General features: G+C 39.0%; 1 protein-coding gene across 2 annotated transcripts in view; it reads right to left on the reverse strand.

Moving 5' to 3' along the window:
• PLXNA4 (plexin A4) overlaps nucleotides 1–21,659 on the reverse strand; it is a 1,110,285-nt gene that overhangs the window by 305,974 nt on the left and 782,652 nt on the right. For both annotated transcript variants that reach the window (XM_069765352.1, XM_069765353.1), the window contains 2 exons: nucleotides 14,608–14,731; nucleotides 5,474–5,627 (listed from right to left, as the gene is read on the reverse strand). In XM_069765352.1, the coding sequence (XP_069621453.1) occupies nucleotides 5,474–5,627; nucleotides 14,608–14,731 (278 nt within the window). The remainder of the gene's footprint in view (nucleotides 1–5,473; nucleotides 5,628–14,607; nucleotides 14,732–21,659) is intronic.

Below are 21,659 nucleotides of genomic sequence, written 5' to 3' on the forward strand. Positions count from 1 at the left end.
CACAGAGTCATGTGAGGTTTTGTTTTTTGCGGGACGAGTTGACGTTTTTATTGGTAACATTTTCAGGCACGTGACATTTTTTGATCGCTTTTTATTCCGATTTTTGTGAGGCAGAATGACCAAAAACCAGCTATTCATGAATTTCTTTTGGGGGAGGCGTTTATACCGTTCTGCGTTTGGTAAAATTGATAAAGCAGTTTTATTCTTCGGGTCAGTACGATTACAGCGACACCTCATTTATATAATTTTTTTGTGCTTTGGCGCTTTTATACGATAAAAACTATTTTATAGAAGAAATAATTATTTTTGCATCGCTTTATTCTCAGGACTATAACTTTTTTATTTTTTTGCTGATGATGCTGTATCATGGCTCGTTTTTTGCGGGACAAGATGACGTTTTCAGCGGTACCATGGTTATTTATATCTGTCTTTTTGATCGCGCGTTATTCCACTTTTTGTTCGGCGGTATGATAATAAAGCGTTGTTTTTTGCCTCGTTTTTTTTTTTTTTTCTTACGGTGTTTACTAAAGGGGTTAACTAGTGGACCAGTTTTATAGGTCGGACCGTTACGGACGCGGCGATACTAAATATATGTACTTTTATTGTTTTTTTTTTTTTATTTAGATAAAGAAATGTATTTATGGGAATAATATATATATTTTTTTTTCATTATTTTGGAATATTTTTTTTTATTTTTTTTTTACACATTTGAAAAAATTTTTTTTTACTTTTTTACTTTGTCCCAGGGGGGGACATCACAGATCGGTGCTCTGACAGTTTGCACAGCACTCTGTCAGATCACCGATCTGATAGGAGTGCAGGCTGCTTCACAGTGCCTGCTCTGAGCAGGCTCTGTGAAGCCACCTCCCTCCCTGCAGGACCCGGATCCGCGGCCATCTTGGATCCGGGGCTCGAGCAGGGAGGGAGGGAGGTAAGACCCTCGCAGCAACGCGATCACATCGCGTTGCTGCGGGGGGCTCAGGGAAGCCCGCAGGGAGCCCCCTCCCTGCGCGATGCTTCCCTGCACCGCCGGCACATCGCGATCATCTTTGATTGCGGTGTGCCAGGGGTTAATGTGCCGGGGGCGGTCCGTGACCGCTCCTGGCACATAGTGCCGGATGTCAGCTGCGATAGGCAGCTGACACCCGGCCGCGATCGGCGGCGCTCCCCCCGTGAGCACCGCCGATCGCGCTGGACGTACTATCCCGTCCATGGTCATGGGGGCCCACCCCACCTCGACGGGATAGTACGTCCCATGTCAGAAAGGGGTTAAAATTTTCATGGCTCAACGTTATAAACTTCTTTGAAGCACCTGAGGGTTCAATGTGTTCATCACACATATAGATCAATTCCCTGAAGGGTCTAGTTTCCAAAATGGTGTCACTTGTGAGGGATTTTAACTGTTTATATTGCTATGTAACTAGCGCACTACCAATCACTGAATCAATGTTACAGGGGTGCAGACAAGTGGTGTAAGCAATCATGGTATGGGAAGAGAAAAAAAGAACCACTTATGACGAATACACACCACCAATATATGTATATACAGTACAGACCAAAAGTTTGGACACACCTTCTCATTTAAAGATTTTTCTGTATTTTCATGACTATGAAAATTGGACTTTCACACTGAAGACATCAAAACTATGAATTAACACATGTGGAATTATATACTTAGCAAAAAAGTGTGAAACAACTGAAAATATGTCTTATATTCTAGGTTCTTCAAAGAAGCAACCTTTTGCTTTGATGACTGCTTTGCACACCCTTGGCATTCTCTTGATAAGCTTTAAGAGGTAGTCACTGGAAATGGTCTTCCAACAATCTTGAAGGAGTTCCGAGAGATGCTTAGCACTTGTTGGCCCCTTTGCCTTCATTCTGCGGTCCAGCTCATCCCAAACCATTAGGTCATCTGGCATAGCACCCCATCACTCTCCTTCTTAGTCAAATAGCCCTTACACAGCCTGGAGGTGTGTTTGGGGTCATTGTCCTGTTGAAAAATAAATGATTGTCCAACTAAATGCAAACCGGATGGAATACCATGCCGCTGGAAGATGCTGTGGTAGCCATGCTGGTTCATGATGCCTTCAATTTTGAATAAATCCCCAACAGTGTCACCAGCAAAGCACCCCCACACCATCACACTTCCTCCTCCATGCTTCACGGTGGGAACCAGGCATGTAGAGTCCATCCGTTCACCTTTTCTGCGTCGCACAAAGACACGGTGGTGTGAACCAAAGATCTCAAATTTGGACTCATCAGACCAAAGCACAGATTTCCACTGGTCTATTGTCCATTTCTTGTGTTCTTTAGCCCAAACAAGTCTCTTCTGCTTGTTGCCTGTCCTTAGCAGTGGTTTCCTATCAGCTATTTTACCACGACGGCTTGCTGCACAAAGTCTTCTCTTAACAGTTGTTGTAGAGATGTGTCTGCTGCTAGAACTCTGTATGACATTGACCTGGTATCCAATCTGAGCTGCTGTAAACCTGCTATTTCTGAGGCTGGTGACTCAGATAAACTTATCCTCAGAAGCAGAGGTGACTCTTGGTATTCCTTTCCTGGCACGGTCCTCATGTGAGCCAGGTTCTTTGTAGCGCTTGATGGTTTTTGCAGCTGTACTTGGGGACACTTTCAAAGTTTTCCCCATTTTTCAGACTGACTGACCTTCATTTCTTAAAGTAATGATGGACACTCATTTTTCTTTACTTAGCTGCTTTTTTCTTGCCATAATACAAATTCTAACAGTCTATTCAGAAGGACTATCAGCTGTGTATTCACCAGACTTCTGCTCAACACAACTGATGGTCCCAACCCCATTTATAAGGCAAGAAATCCCACTTATTAAACCTGACAGGGCACACCTGTGAAGTGAAAACCATTTCTGGTGACTACCTCTTGAAGCTCATCAAGAGAATGCCAAGAGAGTGCAAAGCAGTCATCAAAGCAAAAGGTGGCTACTTTGAAGAACCTAGAAAATAAGACATATTTTCAGTTGTTTCACACTTTTTTTGTTAAGTATATAATTCCACATGTGTTAATTCATAGTTTTGATGCCTTCAGTGTGAATTTACAATTTTCATAGTCATGAAAATACGGAAAATCTTTAAATGAGAAGGTGTGTCCAAACTTTTGGTCTGTACTGTATATAAAAGGTAAACTTTATTCACAACAATAATAAAAACATCTAAAAACAATGAAAACATCCACCCGTGGCCACCCTGCCATTGAACAGGTAAACCATCAAAAGTTGAATACAATACAATACAAAGAACCAATCACGTGATAATGTCTCAATACCCTGGTACCTGTGTGCAAAAATATACAATACAACTTGCCTTGGCTAGAAGATTGGATGATGAGTCAAAGAGTGCCAATCAACATGAGAAGATTAAACATGATATACATTAACCAGTATAGCCGCTTTGAATATATAACTGTACAATGGACAAGATGATAAACATCGCTCACATAAAGAGTAAGAAAAGAAAGATAGGCACTGAAAAAACAACTGCCAGCTGAATGATGGCAAGATTAGCTAATAATAAGCCAAGGTACAGTCAGAAGGAAATCTTTTTTAAGATTGGCTTATAGCAGTGCCAAGAAATATGCTAACACTGGCTGATGGCTCAATGAGATCTAAAGAAATGCTCACATATAGGACACAGCCATCCTGTAATTATCCATGCGGTGTGGCCAAGGAGGGAAGGCAGGGTGCAGCGTGGGGGAACCCAACGCATGTCACTGTTACACGGACGGCTTCGTCAGGGGAAGTACCCTCAATAAAGTTTACCCTTTATATATATATATATATATATATATATACATATATATATATATATATATATATTGGTGGTGTGCATTCGTCATAAGTGGTTCTTTTCTTCTGTTCTCATACCAGGATTTCAGAGGCGCTTCAAACACGACATGGCGTTCCCCAATTGTTCCAGCAAATTTAAAGTCAAATGGTGCTCCTTCCCTTCCGAGCTCTGCCATGCACCCAAACAGTGGTTTTATCTTTCATATGGGGTATCGGCATTATCTTCAGAAATTACAAAACAAATTTTGGGGTCCATTTTTTCTGTTACCCTTGTCAAAAAAGTGTTAAATGTTCATTTTTTTCACTTTTCAAAAATTCCCGTGAAGCACCTGAAGGGTTAATAAACTTCTTGAATGTGGTTTTGAGCACCTTGATAGGTGCAGTTTTTACAATGGTTTTGTAAATATTGTTGGAAAAATGAAAACTTTTTGGCTCCCAAATTGTGCTGATGTAAAGTAGACATGTGGGAAATGTTATTTATTAACTTTTTTGTATGACATATCTCTGTGATTTAAGGGCATGAAAACTCTACGTTCAAAAATTCAAATTTCCGTTTTTTTCACAAATAAATGCAAGTCATATTGAAGAAGTTTTACCGCTATCATGAAGTACAATATGTCATGAAAAAGGTAAAATAACTATTGAGCGCGTCATCAGTTTTCTAAGTAAATATATTTAATTTGCATACCCCTGTACATATCCTAACAGAAGTCGACTACTGAAGGTATTGTATGTTCTAAGAAAGATATCATGCTATTTAAATGTGTTAATTACTTTACCCTCAATAACTATAATATGAAAAAAATGAAAATAAAAATGGCATATTTGATCACAAGTAAAAATTTAATTCTCACCCGTGGGGTGTAAGGAAAACAAGAAACCATTTGTGGGTAGGTGACATATTAACACAAAACAACTAATCTGGTAGAGGATTTGAAGCAACCAGTATGATAAATGTCTTTAAATACAGAAATCAGCTGTCAACCTTCCTAATCTTTACGTCCAATTAATACATTTTCTAATGCATCCTTGTAGTGTGGTCTTCACAGTATGTCTTCTGGGTGCATTTAATATGTATATACAGCCTACTGAAAGTCACAGTTATCTATTTGATTCCTTTTCCAGTCAAGCTTTATTTAAAAATGGAGCCCATGGGAAAGATAATAAAGGATTTACTTTGTAAACGTTGATTCTAACCTCGATTAAGCGAAAATGCACCTTCAAGGCCCAAAAACCTTTCAAGCCATTTTCCGTTCTCTGTTTTCTCTCCCAGCGTGAAACCAACATATTTGCTTCCTTTACTGTTATTGACTGAAACTGACCTTTTCCTTGTTCTTAATATTTTATATCATCTTTGCTGTTCTGCCTTTGTTATATGTCTGTTGCATAGGATTCCTTCTAGGTACTAGCTTGCAGCGAAAAAAACGCCTAGAATCAATGTCTCGGGAAAAGAAAAAGAAAAGCAATACAAATGCTAAATAAATATAGTCCTAAATCGCTGGCATCTACTGTAAAATGTCATATTTTAAATGGTTCAGTCTAGTTAATAAAATCATACCATTTAAGCCTTGTAAAAAGCAAAAAAACAAAGAAAAAAAACAAGGAGCACGAAATACAATGGAAGAAAAAAAAGCATGGTCTTTGTTACTTTCTTACCGTTTTCTGTGATGATTCGTGGAACTTCCTTTTCTGCTGGGGAAATACATTTTATTTGGTTTCCAACTACAAGCCCATTCATCTCTGAAAGATCTTCAAATGTGCAGTTGACCCCAGCAGACAACTCCGGGACATTGTAGGCTTCCAAAACTAGCTGGAACCCATAGAATATAAATATATTAGCATCATAATTCAAGTGAGACACAATAAAGGAAAAGGGGAAAGAACAAAAGGAGATACAGGAGGTTTTGTAAAAATGTTTTTATTCCAATGCCATAATCTTATGAAGTCCTCAGCATATGGATAGTCTATGTATTATCACTTGACAACCGGGCACTTCCTCCATTTTTATTTTTATTTTTTTTTTGTATTACTTATTTTTTGGGTAAATTGGTTTTACTTATGTTATTTTCTTCTTTACTAAAATGTTTTTGTAATGACATTTTTCTATATGAATTTTATACAGCCAATATACTTTTGCAAACACATAGCTTCCTTGCCCATGTTAAGTTTGTTTACAAAGCTAAGGGTGAAATGCAGGAAAATAATGATGAAAAGCCCACTTTTTAATTTTTTTAATCTTATGTTTTTAACAGTATGCATTTGTTTTGATATATGCCAAGCTAAAGATACATGGGACAGAACTATACATATACAGTGCAGACCAAAAGTTTGGACACACCTTTTCATTTAAAGATTTTTCTGCATTTTCATGACTATGAAAATTGTAAATTCACACTGAAGGCATCAAAACTATGAATTAACACATGTGGAATTATATACTGTGAACTCCTTCAAGATTGTTGGAAGACCATTTCCGGTGACTACCTCTTGAAGCTCATCAAGAGAATGCCAATGGTGTGCAAAGCAGTCATCAAAGCAAAAGGTGGCTGCTTTGAAGAACCTAGAATATAAGACATATTTTCAGTTGTTTCACACTTTTTTGTTAAGTATATAATTCCACATGTGTTAATTCATAGTTTTGATGCCTTCTGTGTGAATTTACAATTTTCATAGTCATGAAAATACAGAAAAATCTTTAAATGAGAAGGTGTGTCCAAACTTTTGGTCTGTACTGTACATATTTACCTTTTTATATATTGTATCACCCAAAGGTCAAGATATTTTCATTTTATGTTTATGTCTCACGTTACTATTTGCCCTTCTAGCAAAACTTTCATTGGTGAAGAAAGTAGCTTAAGGACAATTTCACCTGTCACAATAAGAGATAATCTTTTTCTAATAATATATAACGTATTATAGAGGTCAATTGAACTAGCTAGTTGGTTTCAGACATATTTCCTGTGTCATCCAGGCTTTTTTTCATATTTTTCAATCTTGCACGTCAATCCAAGACTTATTTGCCGCTCTATTCTTCCTGATAAATATTTGGCCATTGCCCCATTTATTATGGGTAGATACTGTGTGTTGTATATATTATTACATAGACTACTAAGTAATCTTTGACTTACATCTACTTCAATGGGAGTCTGTCAGCATATAATAACAGTTCAAACCTACGATGGCGTGACCAAACAATTCAGTGCACTCTTCTACCTTTTTTGCTTTCCGTCGACCTCTGCCCCCCTCTTCTTTGATTGACAGCTATAACTTTACAGGAGCCAGAGAAGGGTAGAAAAAAAGATAAAAACAGGTATTTGGGAAGGCGCACTGAATTGTTTGGCCACAACAAAGATGCACTGAATATCTGTGCTTGGTTTGAACAGTCATTTTGTGCTGACAGATTTACTTTAAAAGGAAGCTCTAATAAAAGCAACAGTTTTGTAGAAAAACTGTATTAAGTCATGCTGTCTAAGCCTAAGACTTGGGTGTATGGGTGGACAGTTTGCTCAACGTTAGTGACCAGTGCCTGGCAGCTCCTGCCAAGGTCAATAAAATAATGGGATACACTAAAAGAGGCATAGATGCTCATGACAAGTACATTTCGCCTCTGTAAAAATCATTAGTGCGGCCAAACTTAGGATACTCTGTACAATTTTTGTCTAAGGTGTATAAGAAGGACAGAGCTGGTGTGGAGATGAGCGACCAAAGTTATTAAGGGAATGGGTTGTCTGCGATACCAAGGCAGGTTGCTAAACTTGGGGTTATTCAGTTTGGAAAAACAAAGCCATAGGGGGCGATGATTTACCATGTACATATATATGAGGGGACAGTACAGAGATCTTTCTAATAATCTTTTTACACCTAGGCCTGCAATGAAGACAAGGTGGCATCTGCTACCTCTAGAGGAAAGAAGGTTTAATCGTAATCACAGACGCGGATTCTTTACTGTAAGAGCAGTGAGACTATGGAACTCTACGTCACATGATGTTGTAATGGTTGACTTATTACTAAACTTCAAGGAGTATAAGTAAAGTATAATATTACAGGTCATGGGTGCTGGATTCTGTTATGGGGTGTTCATCCAGGAAACTAGTCTGATTGCCATATGTGGAGTCAGGAAGGACTATTAGTGACTGCCCCATGTTTTATTTTGCCTTCCTTTGAATCAACATGTTAGGATAAAGGATGAACTTAAGTCTAGGTCTAAGGTCTTCAATCTTAAAAACTGTGAAACTATAAGCCACTGATGTATTTTTTCAGTAGAAAAAAAAATCAATCAAATATCAACTTTTGTCAAAGATATCACAATGGAACACACTACATACAAGTAATTGGCATACAAGTAAATACTACAAGTAATTGGTATACTTTACAACATACTGAACAGATATGCACCACCCCGCGGTTACCACAAGTCCAAATTGTGCTAAAAATGAGTACTAATTAGTCTAACCAAACACCTTTCTTGTATATTTTTTAAAGTCAGTTGGACATGTCAAATTTTTCACAGATATGTGGCACATTGAATCTACCAGTACCAATTATTGCACTTTTATGCCCCAGTGTACTTATAAAGGATTTGTCGCTTGATATTGACTGTAAACAGTGTTACATAGATTTATTCATGTTATAAACTACTGATTTTACACCCGGACATGATAACTTTAAAAAAGACGATACACCTATTCTGCCATTTTCAGAGTAAATACACCAGCATCATTTGGTCTGAAAGGATATATCCAGTTTGTATGGAGAAATCTGGTGACGCATCCCCTTTAATAAAGTGATTACACAGAGAGAATTTTTCATTTATGGAACACAGGTTCTGTTTTCAATTTCTAGTTTATAGAAAATGATTTCAATACCCTGTAAATTGGTACAATAACTGCAAAGATTCCAGTGAGCAATTTTATTTTCATAGGAATAGAAATGAAAGAAGCAAAAACTAAGAATGAAAGTTTCAAAGAAGCACAATTAAAATGTCTTGACAATGTTTCTGCTTAACTACAGAGATTGCTCAATATTGCTCAATATTGAATGTGATTTTTTTTTCTTTCCTGTGCTAAAGAACAGAACGAGCACAATAATATTATTTGCAAAAAGCCGATGCTTCGCGCAATGTAGATACAATTGGGCCGCTCAGACCAAGAAAAGATGAGACGCTCAAAGAAATTGACGATTTCAAGGATGAGCACATTATGCTGAAATAGTATTGTTATTCTTCGCTGCTCTGAGCAGAATATCCATTCAGAATAGATCTTGTAAATCTTTAAAATTATTCTGCTGCAAATAATTACCCCAGAACACTGCAATCAAGTGAATTTTTGCCAAAGAAAATCAATTACTCTTTTTAAAGCTGTAGGTTCTTGAAAAACACAATTGCTAAAGGCAGGAGGGCCGGTTATTACTGAGTCACTCTATTATCTTTAGTTAAATGGACTTTTCATAGAGTTTTCTGTCATTAGAAGATATCCAGAAGAAGAGCAATAGAGTGCAGAGAATGTGCCATCAGCTGAATTGTAATAAGAGGGCTTAAACATTCTCTTTTTGCCATATTTTATATTAGCTAAATTATGCTTGAATGCTCATCACAACTATTCCTATTTAACCAGCAAATTCTCAACAAAACTTAATGGAAATTCCATAAAAAAATTGCAAGTTTTGAATTGCAGGTATTTATTATGAAACCGTTCTGTTATATAACCCCTTTCCGACATTTGGGCATATTAGTACAACCACGTTGCACTCCCCCTGTTTGGTGCAGGCTCCGGCTTTGAGTCTGCACCTATCTGGGCACATGACAGCTGTTCTAACTAGTTAAATGCCCATCAGAGAGGTGTACCAACATGGCCGTTGGCGCGTGCGCAGTGGCCAAAAAGTGAAACTTAGTCTCGGAGATGGTTAAAGCCACTCAGGCCCCAAAACCTTTTCCCCTATAACTTTTGTGCCCGTGTACAGGTTTCCTCATTTTCCAGCCACCATCAGCATTGAGATGGTAATGACTGTGGTTGTGAGAATTTTTTCAGAATTTTTTCTTTCTTTTGGCACCAGGATCTCCCCTTCTTACCTCAGGCACTGTGTACGTGCCATTTTGCATGTGCGCTTTGGGGCCTGAGTGGCTTTAACCATCTCCGAGACTAAGTTTCACTTTTTCGCCACTGCGCACATGCCAACGGCCATGTTAGTACAACTCTCTGATGGGTTCTTAAACTGCTGTGCGCATGCGCGTATGCACTTTGCCATCATTTCCTCTTCCGATACCGCCGCTTGCCGACGAGATTGCTTTGCGAATTTGAATGCCCACAAACATCCAGCTGTTTCATGGCCACCTTTTACCGATCAGGTACTTAAGACAATCCTTCACACACTGTGATTGCTCTCCCTGATGAAGCCAGGTTTTCCTCGCGACATGCACTGGGCATCCCTGTGCCCTTGTCTCCTCCTTCTCCTCCATCTCACATTGCGCCAACACTCCACGTAGGCACAGTTCTTTGTGGGATCTCCTTTACACCCAGGTTCAGGTTGTATGAAATCTTCTGACCCCCGCATTTAAGGGATGCCTTTACTGTCTTTTGGCAGAAGCTTTCCCTGACCAAAAGGGGGAAGTCCCTGCACCATTATCCTTATGATCATGTGGTGCATCGGCGCTATCTATTTTCTGGTTTTTCATCTTTGTGCAGTATTCCTTCCAAAGACTTAGTCATCTTATTCTGACAACACTACTGTTAGGGATCGAGTTTCTGCCTCTGCACAGGGGGAATCTCGAGCCATCTCCGCTGCGGTCTCCCATTCTTCTTCTGCCACAGTGGAGCCTGCTCAGTGGATGTGTCGGTCCCAGCGTCTCGCTCAGTCTGACGCTGTGCAAAGGGTTACTGCTGCCTTTCCAGCTTCTGCCATTGTAGCCAGTACTGGTCAGTGGCGAGCAGACGTCTTTGGGACTAAATCCTACTTTTCTCCTTCTGAGCATGCCCAGGGTAAGGTCTCTCATTGGAGATCAAGGGTCACATGCTCAGGTTCAGCAGCAATTCCCATTGGTCCTCTAGGAAGGTCCTGAAGTTGCTCAAGTTCTGTGGCAGCCTCCCATTGGTCCTTCTGTGAAGGTACTGTAGTTGCTGCAGCTATAAAAGGTTTGCATAACCACACGGCCATGCGCTAGTATTAATCCTTGTTATTTCCTTCGCGCCAGTGTGGTCATGTATGCCTGTGGTCAGGATCGGCTGTAAAAGCCATTAGAATACCGACACCTCCGGTCAGGAGTTTGGTTGCATGTATTCAGGGCCCGGCTGAAATAAGCCACTAGAATACAGGCTCCTCCGGTGAGGAATTGGTTGTGTGCTTTCCTGATTGCATGACCACTGACTGCTATCGGCTCAGCAGTTATCTATGTGCTCCTGTGAGCTTAACAGGACACAGTCCTTTTCTATATCAGCGACTCTGTGAGGTAACAGAGTTCGCGTATAGCGCCATACAGTGCCATTTACTAGCAGCAGGTTCCTCCTGCACGGTGGACCCCCGGCTGCGAACGCACCAATAACATCATCTATTTACTCGGTGAGTTCCGCTAGCCCTAACAACTACTTTGTGTTATTTGAACATATTGCATAGGTGCTATTTGCATCAATATCCTTGCAATTATTTGATATAAGTAACACTGCTGTTGAATACTATTTTCTTGGGGGTTTGCAGGGGCATGACCTTATTGTAGGTCCATGTTAATCTTTGTCCGCATTATGCAGTTTTAATTGTTTTTAACTTTTGTAGTGCAGCATTGTGATGTCTTTCTAATAAAACTATTTTGGAAATTAATATTTTTGGTGATCCCTGGTAATTGCATGCTACTTTTCTTGTTTACCTTTACATTGTTTGTGCATGCAGTAGGTGATCCCTAGTAGTGGTGCCCTCCAGTGCTCCCCCTTTTCCAATTGCTAAAAGGCGTAACAAGAAAAAAATTCAAAACGTCAGAATGTGGGTTTTTTTGGTCACCGCTACATTGCAATAAAATGCAATAATAGGCAATCAAATGATCGTATCTATACCAAAAAGGTATAAATAAAAAGATATGGCTCTGGGAAAAAGGGGGAGAAAAAAATGAAATTCAAAAACTGAAATACCCCTGGTCGTTAAAGGGACACTGTCACCTGAATTTGGAGGGAACAATTTTCAGCCATGGAGGCGGGGTTTTTGGGTTTTTGATTCACCCTTTCCTTACCCGCTGGCTGCATGCTGGCTGCAATATTGGATTGAAGTTCATTCTCTGTCCTCCATAGTACATGCCTGCGCAAGGCAAGATTGCACCTTGTGCAGGCATGTACTACGGAGGACAGAGAATGAACTTCAATCCAATATTGCAGCCAGCATGCAGCCAGCGGGTAAGGAAAGGGTGAATCAAAAAACCCAAAACCCCGCCTCCATGGCTGAAGATTGTTCCCTCCAAATTCAGGTGACAGTGTCCCTTTAAGGGCCTAAAGAGGACCTCTGGCCATGTCAGAAGAGGACAGATATTGCTCTTATTTTTTGAGTGTTTTTTTTTTCAATTTGCCATACGGTTCCAAAAATATGAGTGTTTTATTTGATGCTACTATTTATGGTCTTGGTAAAGTAAACTGTTCAGATTTATTCTAAAAAAATAGCAACTTACTCAGGGAGCAGCAAGAATAAAATAAGCAAGCCAAAACTGCCTTTATTTGGTCTGATACAGGTCCTTATAGTGATACCAATCGCTAAAGATGGAGCAGAAAGTGTTAAAGGGAATCAGTCAGCAGGTTTTTGCTACCACCTCTGAGATCAGCATGATGCAGGCAAAGAGACCCTGATTCCAATTTTTTATCACGTAGATAAATGGGTGCAGCAGTTGTGACACAATCAGAGCTTTTAGATTTAGCATGTAGCAGAGCTGAGGAAGCTAACCCCGCCCACACCAGGCTCTGTATGCACATTGTCTATTAATAGTGAACTGCTTATAACAGGAGGGGGCGTGGTTGGATCAGTGATCCTGTGGCCAGCTAGTCATAGCAAAGATAATCACCAGGTGATAAAACCTTCAGTGTAAGTAAACAACCGCACACAGCTAAGTGACAAATTGTTGAAATTTGTGTTTTAACCCCTGCCTGATGCTGTCCTTAGAGTGCATAACAAAAACCTGCTGATAGATTCCTTTTAAATGTTCTCTTTTGCCAATGCATTTGGCCTAACAGCAATGGCAGAACCTGAATGAATGACAGTTTTTTCAGGCAAGATTTCTTTAAGAAATGTAAAAAAAAAAATGAAGTAATGTTTGTATACAGATAATCAAAATAACATAGCAAATATTGGAGCAATAGACATAATGAGGCATGGAATCAATCGTGCCTGCAGTATGCAACATTTTGATATGCCGCATTATCTAAGGCATATATTTTATTTATGTGTTATAATATATCTTTGCTTAAAGTGTAATTCCGGTAGCTGTATGCGTATATGAGGAATAGCTCATTCCGTCGCCATTCTATGACTTGTATGCTGCATTTTTATCATCAGTTATTCCGTGTGCACAAGAAGCCTCAGGAGTTTCGCCTTGTGCCCTTCTGCTTGTGTAATCCAGACAGTTTCTGTCATCATCTTTGTTTTATAGGCAATATTTTTACTTTGATCCCTCACTGTAGACAAACTTGTAGGAAAATTTGAGCAGTTTGTGAGAGTGAATGTCCAGCAGAGGAAACAAAAATGAAACAAAAGTAAGGAAAAAAAAGTATTTTTCTCAAGAAATAAAAAGTAAATCAAAAGTAGGGAAAAAATAATTGTTCTCTAATAAGATATATTACAAAAAAGTATAGTTACTATTTAAAGCCAGTAGATAGAAAAATATATTTTTTCTATTTGAAGCTCTGCGCTGTGCTTTTTTTAGTTATTTTTAGATATTCCTAACGATATAAAAATGCATCCAAGAAAATAAATATTAAATCAAGCAAAAAAAGGCAATTTTAGAGGTCTGTAAAAAAAACGATGTTTCTAATGCAAGTGTAGTTCAGCTTGTCGCATGGTAATGAATTGATGTGATGTACATGCTATGTGAGCTGTGAATCTTTCCCTGCTTCCAATCACTTGGCGTGGAATGGCTTAAGCCCCGTGAGACTTAGCTCAATTTCTAGTACAGACTGTGGCCTTAACACGCGGGATGATAAGTCTGTCTTCCTATAGATTCAATTCAGAAGCAATTGTTTGACTATTAGGTAAATCTTTCAATAAATTGCACCTATTATACCTGAACCCCCAACTAACAGGACATCTGATGTTCAGCAGATTGCTCCCATTTTCAGCAAACCGGAACAAATTATTGAATTATTGCCACTGAAAAATGGCCTAAATACTAATTTATGTAAATTTATAATTGAAGAATATTGGAAAAAGAATAGTTCTGTGCTGAATAAATTCTGTAGGGGCAGCATGATGTGTGCAATCAGGAAAAAAAACAATAAATGGAGAACATTCCTATTTTCTTATATTGTTCCTTGTGCCCGGTTGTTGATTGGACCAATACTTAACATATAGCAGTGCATGCATTCGGATGACTTGAGTATACTTATATTTAGTCTAGTTTCATACTGTTAATAAATCATGAGACCTTCAGCTCAAACATATTTTCCTGTGTGTCTTGAGGTTACTTGTCTGCTTGACTTGCGTTGCGCATGGGTAGCTCAGCAGGTGTCTGGGATGTTAGATCAAATATTACACCTTAGGTTGTAAAATGTTGACTGATGTATGACCATTGCAAACAATTTTTTTTTTTTTTTATGGTGAAAGCTGATCCTTACCAGGACATTGTATTGGGAGACTGATATATTGTTTGGGTGGACCGTGAGTCTGACACACTGCTTCATCTCTGATGCAAATCTTCGGGCCTCATGAGATCGTTCACATCTTTCTTTTCTAGTACAGCTAAAAAGAGAAAAGAAAAAGAAAAAATTTGATTAAACGTTTCAAGAAAAAAAATCAAGAAAACCCTGCGACAACAGATACTTTACTTTGGTTTGAAATTAAGTTTGCGCGCACATAGGATTTTTAAAATTGAAAAAATTTTATGCAATTTTACAAAATAATCAGTGTCAAAAATTCCAAGATGGACTTAGTTTCATAGTTTTTAGCATTAAAGGTAAACATAAGTCCATCAAGTTCAACCTAATAAGTCACTAATATAAGTAGTATGGCACCAATTTTTTACATGACATGTATGTCAAATCTGTCTTGTGTGGGCAATCGGGTAGATTTTACACTGAGAAGTGGATAGTGTGCAGATTACACATGGATTTTGACATAAAATGTGTGTGTAAAATTTTTGTAAAAATCCATCATTTTAAGAAACTTTAAAGAAAGCTTTAAAAAATTAGAAGCTAAATACAGTCAGAAGAATTAAAGCCCAGGAAATGTTCCAGCTCTTCATTTAGAGAGGATTGCCAAAATAACCCTTTCATGACATCCACCCTACATGTACGGCACTGCGGGAGGTACATTCCTGCAAACCATCTTACATGTACGGTGTGCTGATCTCGCAGGCTCACTCTGAGCGCAACCACAATCAAAAGTGGGTGTCAATGCTATATGAGAGCTTACACCCTGGGGCAATACCCACGATCAGTGTTAGCTAGCGCTGACTGCGGAATTTTAACCATTCTGATGCCGCTATCATAAGTGACAGCAACATCAATAGTTATAGCAGAGGGAGGGAGCTTCCTCTATGGCTCCGACTGGCACAAAGCGATTGTGATCTATTTGTGCTAATTGTTTCCATGGTGACCCTGGGCCGAAAGATGGCTACAGGTCACCAGGTATGGTGGCCTGTAAGGTCCTGATAAGAGCAGGAGCTGACATGCCTCATTCCTGTCTGCAATGCAGTTAGCTAATACCCTGCAATGCTAAATGGGGCTAAATTAAAATTTTTGTGGGAAAAATTAAAATGTTCATTTTTTCTTTTCACATTGCTTTAACCCCTTTCTGACATCGGGTGCAATAGTACACCAATGTTGGACACTATCCCTTTGATGTGGGCTCCGGAGGTGAGCCCACATCTTTCTGGCACATGTCAACTGTTTTGAACAGCTGACATGTGCCCAAAATATCCACGGCTGGAATCACAATCCACCCTCGGCTATTACCCATTAAATCTGCCCATCAGTCACCCCGTCACGTGATCGCGGGTAACCAATGGGTTGGTATGACAACCAGAGGTCTCCAGCAGGTATTCTGATACACACAGGCGATCTGATCATCGCAATAGAAGTACTGCAGCTTCTAGTCTTCCATAGAGACTATTGAAGCATGAAAAAAGTAAAAAAAATGTTTTTAAACATATAAAAAAATATAAAAGGTCAAATCGCCCCCCTTCGCCCCATTCAAAATAAAACAATAAAAAATCAAACATACACATATTTGGTATCGCCAAGTTCAGAATTGCTCAATCTATCAATAAAAAAAAGCATTAACCTGATCGCTAAAAATGGCGTAGCGAGAAAAAAAGTCAAAATGCCAGAATTACTATTTATTGGTCGCCGCAATATTGCATTAAAATGCAATACCGGGTGATCAAAATATTGTATCTGCACCAAAATGGTATCAATAAAAACGTCAGCTCTGCACACAAAAAAAAAGCCCTCAGCCAACCCAAGATCACGAAAAAAGGAGACGTTACAGGTATCGGAAAATGGCACAATTTTTTTAACAAAGTTTGGAATTTTTTTTCACCACTTGGATAAAAAAATCATAATGGTATGTCAATTTCAGCATTTAGTGAACATAATAAAAAAGCAATAGAAAAACAACTGTGGGAATGCGCTTTTGTTTACAATTTCACTGCACTTGGAATTTTTTCCTCAATTTCCAGTACACGATTTGTTAAAACCAATGGAGCCATTGAAAAGTGGCCATATTGACGGAAAAATATAAAGGTTATGGCTCTGGGAAGAAGGGGAGCAAAAAACGAAAACGCAAAACAGAAAATACCTTTGGGGTTAAGGGGTTAATTCCTTTTAAAGCACCTCAAGGTTTAATACACTTCTTGAATGTGGTTTTGAGCCCTTTTTAATGGTGTCTCATTTGAGTATTTCCTGTCATGTAGGCCACACAAAGCCACTTCAAACGTGAAAATGGAAAAATGTTCACGTTTTTCGCCAAAATTCCGATATTCACACAAATAAATGCAAAGAAATTCTAACTGAGTTTCCCAGTAACACAAAGTACAATGTTTCATGAAAAAAAAAAACATCTCAGAATCACTGGGATTTGTTGACACTGGTCAGCATTGTTAAATTTAGCCTCGTCAGGAAAGTGACGGGGAAAGGGGTTGGAGTAAGGCCGATATCACACTTGCGAGGGCAATGCGAGAAATCCGTGCGAGTCTCTCGCATCAATACCCAGCGCAGACACCAGCACTTGGGACCAGAGTGTGCAGCTGCATGTATATCTATGAAACCACGCGCTCCGGTCCCGAGTGCCAGCGGCAGTGCCAGTTATTGATGCGAGAGACTCATGCGAGTTTCCCGCATTGCACACGCAAGTGTTACACCGGCCTAACTATTAACCCCTTACCGGCATCGGACGTACTATACCGTCCGATGCCGGCTCCCCTGCTTTGATGCAGGGCTCCGCGGTGAGCCCGCACCAAAGCCGGGACATGTCAGCTGTTTTGAACAGCTGACATGTGCCCGTAATAGGCGCGGGCAGAATCGCGATCTGCCCGCACCTATTAACTAGTTAAATGCCGCTGTCAAACGCAGACAGCGGCATTTAACTACCGCTTCCGGCCGGGCGGCCGGAAATGACGTCATCGCCGACCCCCGTCACATGTCCGGGGGTCGGCGATGCGTCTCCATTGTAGCCATAGAGGTCCTTGAGACCTCTATGGTTACTGATTGCCCGTCGCTGTCAGCGCCACCCTGTGGTCGGCGCTCACAGCACACGTGCAATTCTGCTACATAGCAGCGATCAGCAGATCGCTGCTATGTAGCAGAGCCGATCGGCTTGTGCCTGCTTCTAGCCTCTCATGGAGGCTATTGAAGCATGGCAAAAGTTAAAAAAAAAAGTTTAAAAAAATGTGAAAAAAATAAAAAAAACATAAAAGTTTAAATCACCCCCCTTTCGCCCCAATCAAAATAAATCAATAAAAAAAATATCAAATCTACGCATATTTGGTATCGCCGCGCTCAGAATTGCCCGATCTATCAAATAAAAAAAAGTATTAACCTGATCGCTAAACAGCGTAGCGGGAAAAAAACTCGAAACGCCAGAATTACGTTTTTTTGGTCGCCGCGACATTGCATTAAAATGCAATAACGGGCGATCAAAAGAACGTATCTGCACCGAAATGCTATCATTAAAAACGTCATCTCGGCACGCAAAAAATAAGCCCTCAACCGACCCCAGATCACGAAAAATGGAGACGCTACGAGTATCGGAAAATGGCGCAATTTTTTTTTTTTTTTTTTTAGCAAAGTTTGGAATTTTTTTTCACCACTTAGATAAAAAATAACCTAGTCATGTTTGGTGTCTATGAACTCGTAATGACCTGGAGAATCATAATGGCAGGTCATTTTTAGCATTTAGTGAACCTAGCAAAAAAGCCAAACAAAAAACCAATGTGGGATTGCACTTTTTTTGCAATTTCACCGCACTTGGAATTTTTTTCCCGTTTTCTAGTACACGACATGTTAAAACCAATGATGTCGTTCAAAAGTACAACTCGTCCCGCAAAAAATAAGCCCTCACATGGCCAAATTGACGGAAAAATAAAAAAGTTATGGCTCTGGGAAGGAGGGGAGCGAAAAACGAACACGGAAAAACGAAAAATCCCCTGGTCATGAAGGGGTTAATGTGGCATACAACACTACATTGAAATAACATTGTAGAAAAAAAACAGGTTTGCATTAATTAAAATATTGGTCAAATTATTTATTTGAATATTTTGAAAGCTGAAGACCTCCTACATATTGCAAAGTTACATTCAGGAAGCACTTTGGTGCCACCTCATTTAACGTCCATATTACCCTATGGTGATTGAACTGCAATGCAGAAAACCATGAGAAGTATTGATTATAATATGGATGCTAAAATGAGGGTGTAGTAAAGCCAACCGGACTGGGTGATTTTCAATAATCAACGAACAAAGATAAGAAAAACATCTTATATTGTATACTGCATATTATGAGCCAGACATTGCAACGACAGAAGGCAGCACACAAGTGAATCTTACCACCAGCATCTTGATCTACAAAATCACGTCTTCTGCTGTATTCTATAAATATGCAAGAGTTTCTAATGGTAATTCTCAAAGGCAAAGCATCCACTGTACTGGGTTAAGTGTATAAAATTCTTGCAAACTGAGGCAGATGCCGATAGTGCAGCAGGGGAGCTATTAGCCGTGAAAACAAAACCGCTCTCATCAGATCTTTCAAAGAGAAAAGGGAGCTTGGCACAGCGGAGACACCCACTGAAATTCTACCAATCACATATGATTTAATTAGCAGAAAGTCAGAGGAATGCATTATTGGTATATGCCTTCTCAAATGTAGAACTCATTAGAAATCCCTGGTCAATTAATCTATGCTAATGGCAATGTTTATTTTATTTTATTTATTTTCAAAAAATTGCTTCAAGAAATTGCGATGAATGTTTCTACCGTGGAAATCTTCAGTACAATAAGAAGGCATTATGTATCAGAGAAGTTGTTTCTTAAAAGAAAAAAAACATTTGTATGTTATATTATGTTTGCAAGTAAACTTTTATTTACTATTTAAATCTTATTCTTGGGCTGAGCATACACATTAGATCGCGGTTTTCTCCAACCCACTATGTATTTTAGTAGGAAGACGGGAGTAAGCTGATAAAATCCTCTGCCAGAACTTATCTCCCTGAAAACAAATGAATCGGGCAGTTGATATCTTTCCCTGGTTGTTGGCGTTATGAGACCCAAATACGCATTAAAAGGTTGGTTGGTCCTGTCAAACCTGGTGCGTACTATGTATAATTATAAGATTTATTATTTTGTAAAAAATTAAAGACAATATTCATCCTAGATCAATTTTTCACAACAAATCTTTAACATTATCATTTCACAGACACACAAATAAGTGCAAATTGAAAAGGAAATGATATTTTAAAAGAAGTTAAAGGACTTCAGCATATTTTATCTATAAACGGGCAGCAAATCTATAACTATACTGTCCATGAGACGCTATCATTACAGCTTATAATTTAAAAGGGATAAGGAGGAGAAAAAAATCTAGCTTATTATTTAAGTATGTACCATACTTCTGTGCATGTAACAAACCAGAGATTTTTATTTAGCTCAATAATTTACTAATCCAATGGGTTTTTTTTTTTATTGAGGTCTTTTGACCCCAACCTTATCTGACTTGAGACCCTTAAAGTTGAAAATGGCAGTATACTGTACAGGTGATGTGACCGTGACGTATTTTTCTCAGGTTAAACAGACTATAATAAAAGTGTATGAAAAGCCCAATGTACGAAAAATAATGTTTAAAGGTTAACATAATGATAATCCATCTGTTGGGTAGATGATCAACAATATAAGATTAGTGGGAGTCTAAGACCCGTCACACACACCAATCAGCTGATATCTGCTCTGGCAGTGGTCAGATGTAAGCAATGGACTGGGCAGAACACAGCTGCTCTCTACACAGCATAGTGGCCATTGCTGAGTACTGCAGTATATTCTCCTACTCACATAAGTGGGAGATGAACTGACTTATGGGCAGGTCTCTTTGTCTTTTTTAAATGTTTAATTCCTACACATCAAACAGATTAGCCAGTGTAAGAAATGACTATTAGATCTACACTGTTCTCCAACGGTCTTGGGTGGTTAGTGATCCATGTAGCCAAAAACCAAGTACCAAGAAAGCATCAGCAAATCCTTTCAGCTTGGTTTTAGTATTGAAATAAAGTGCTATGGCAGCAAAAAACTGTCAAAAATAATTCTGCGCCATTTGACTACTATAAATACTGAAAGAATATACTGGATTCAGAGTTTAAGAGTCCAGTGTATTCATCGGATTGCTCCTCTTCCTCCTACAGTGAGTGCTGTGTATACAAATCACCGCCCTAACGGGACCAGACAGTAGCTGTAAGGAGCGGACTTCGCATAGGGCAACATTTATGCTGTGAGATCTATTTAGATTTTTGACCTTAGACTTATAAAAATGTAAATTCAGAAATCCAACTTAGAGTTAGTAATGTTATTTAAATTGACAAGGTTTGCTACAGAGTTGTATATTGAAGCCAAACAAGTCAAATCAGCGTGTATTTAATAACTGCAGAAAATGCTTTACATGCCTTCCTTTTCTAGACTGCAAACTTTAATAAGCTTAAATAAGCACACTAATGCCAACAGGGAGCGCTTTTAAATCTTGTTTTTCTGGTGACTGAATAACTATCATAAAGCTCCTACTTATCTTGCTGATAGCGCCATTTCTTGTTGTGCCATTCAGCATTGGACAATGAATAATTGGTCAATGAGCAAATATGCAATTATCTCAATATTTAGGATAATGATTTGTGGCTATTTTAAGTTTGCATTCCGTTTTTAAAGTGCACTTTAAGTAGCAAAATACTTGGCTCGTGATTTCAGGCAGCTCCTTACTGTGCACAAATGTCACAATTAATGAGAGCGCCTGCAGACCATCTCCGGAAAAGTGAAACCTCTGGCTCTGCGTGAACGTCTTGTGTGCTGACCGGAGGGGGCACTGACACATCATTTATAATACTCCTCGGTAAGTTTTCATTTTTGATCAGCCCTGAAATCATACAGAATTGGAAAGCGTAGATCCTCGTAAAGCTCTTTCAATAGGTACAGTGTAGT

Source organism: Ranitomeya imitator, chromosome 4 (genome assembly GCF_032444005.1).
Source record: "Ranitomeya imitator isolate aRanImi1 chromosome 4, aRanImi1.pri, whole genome shotgun sequence".
In the NCBI taxonomy this organism is placed as follows: domain Eukaryota; kingdom Metazoa; phylum Chordata; class Amphibia; order Anura; family Dendrobatidae; genus Ranitomeya; species Ranitomeya imitator.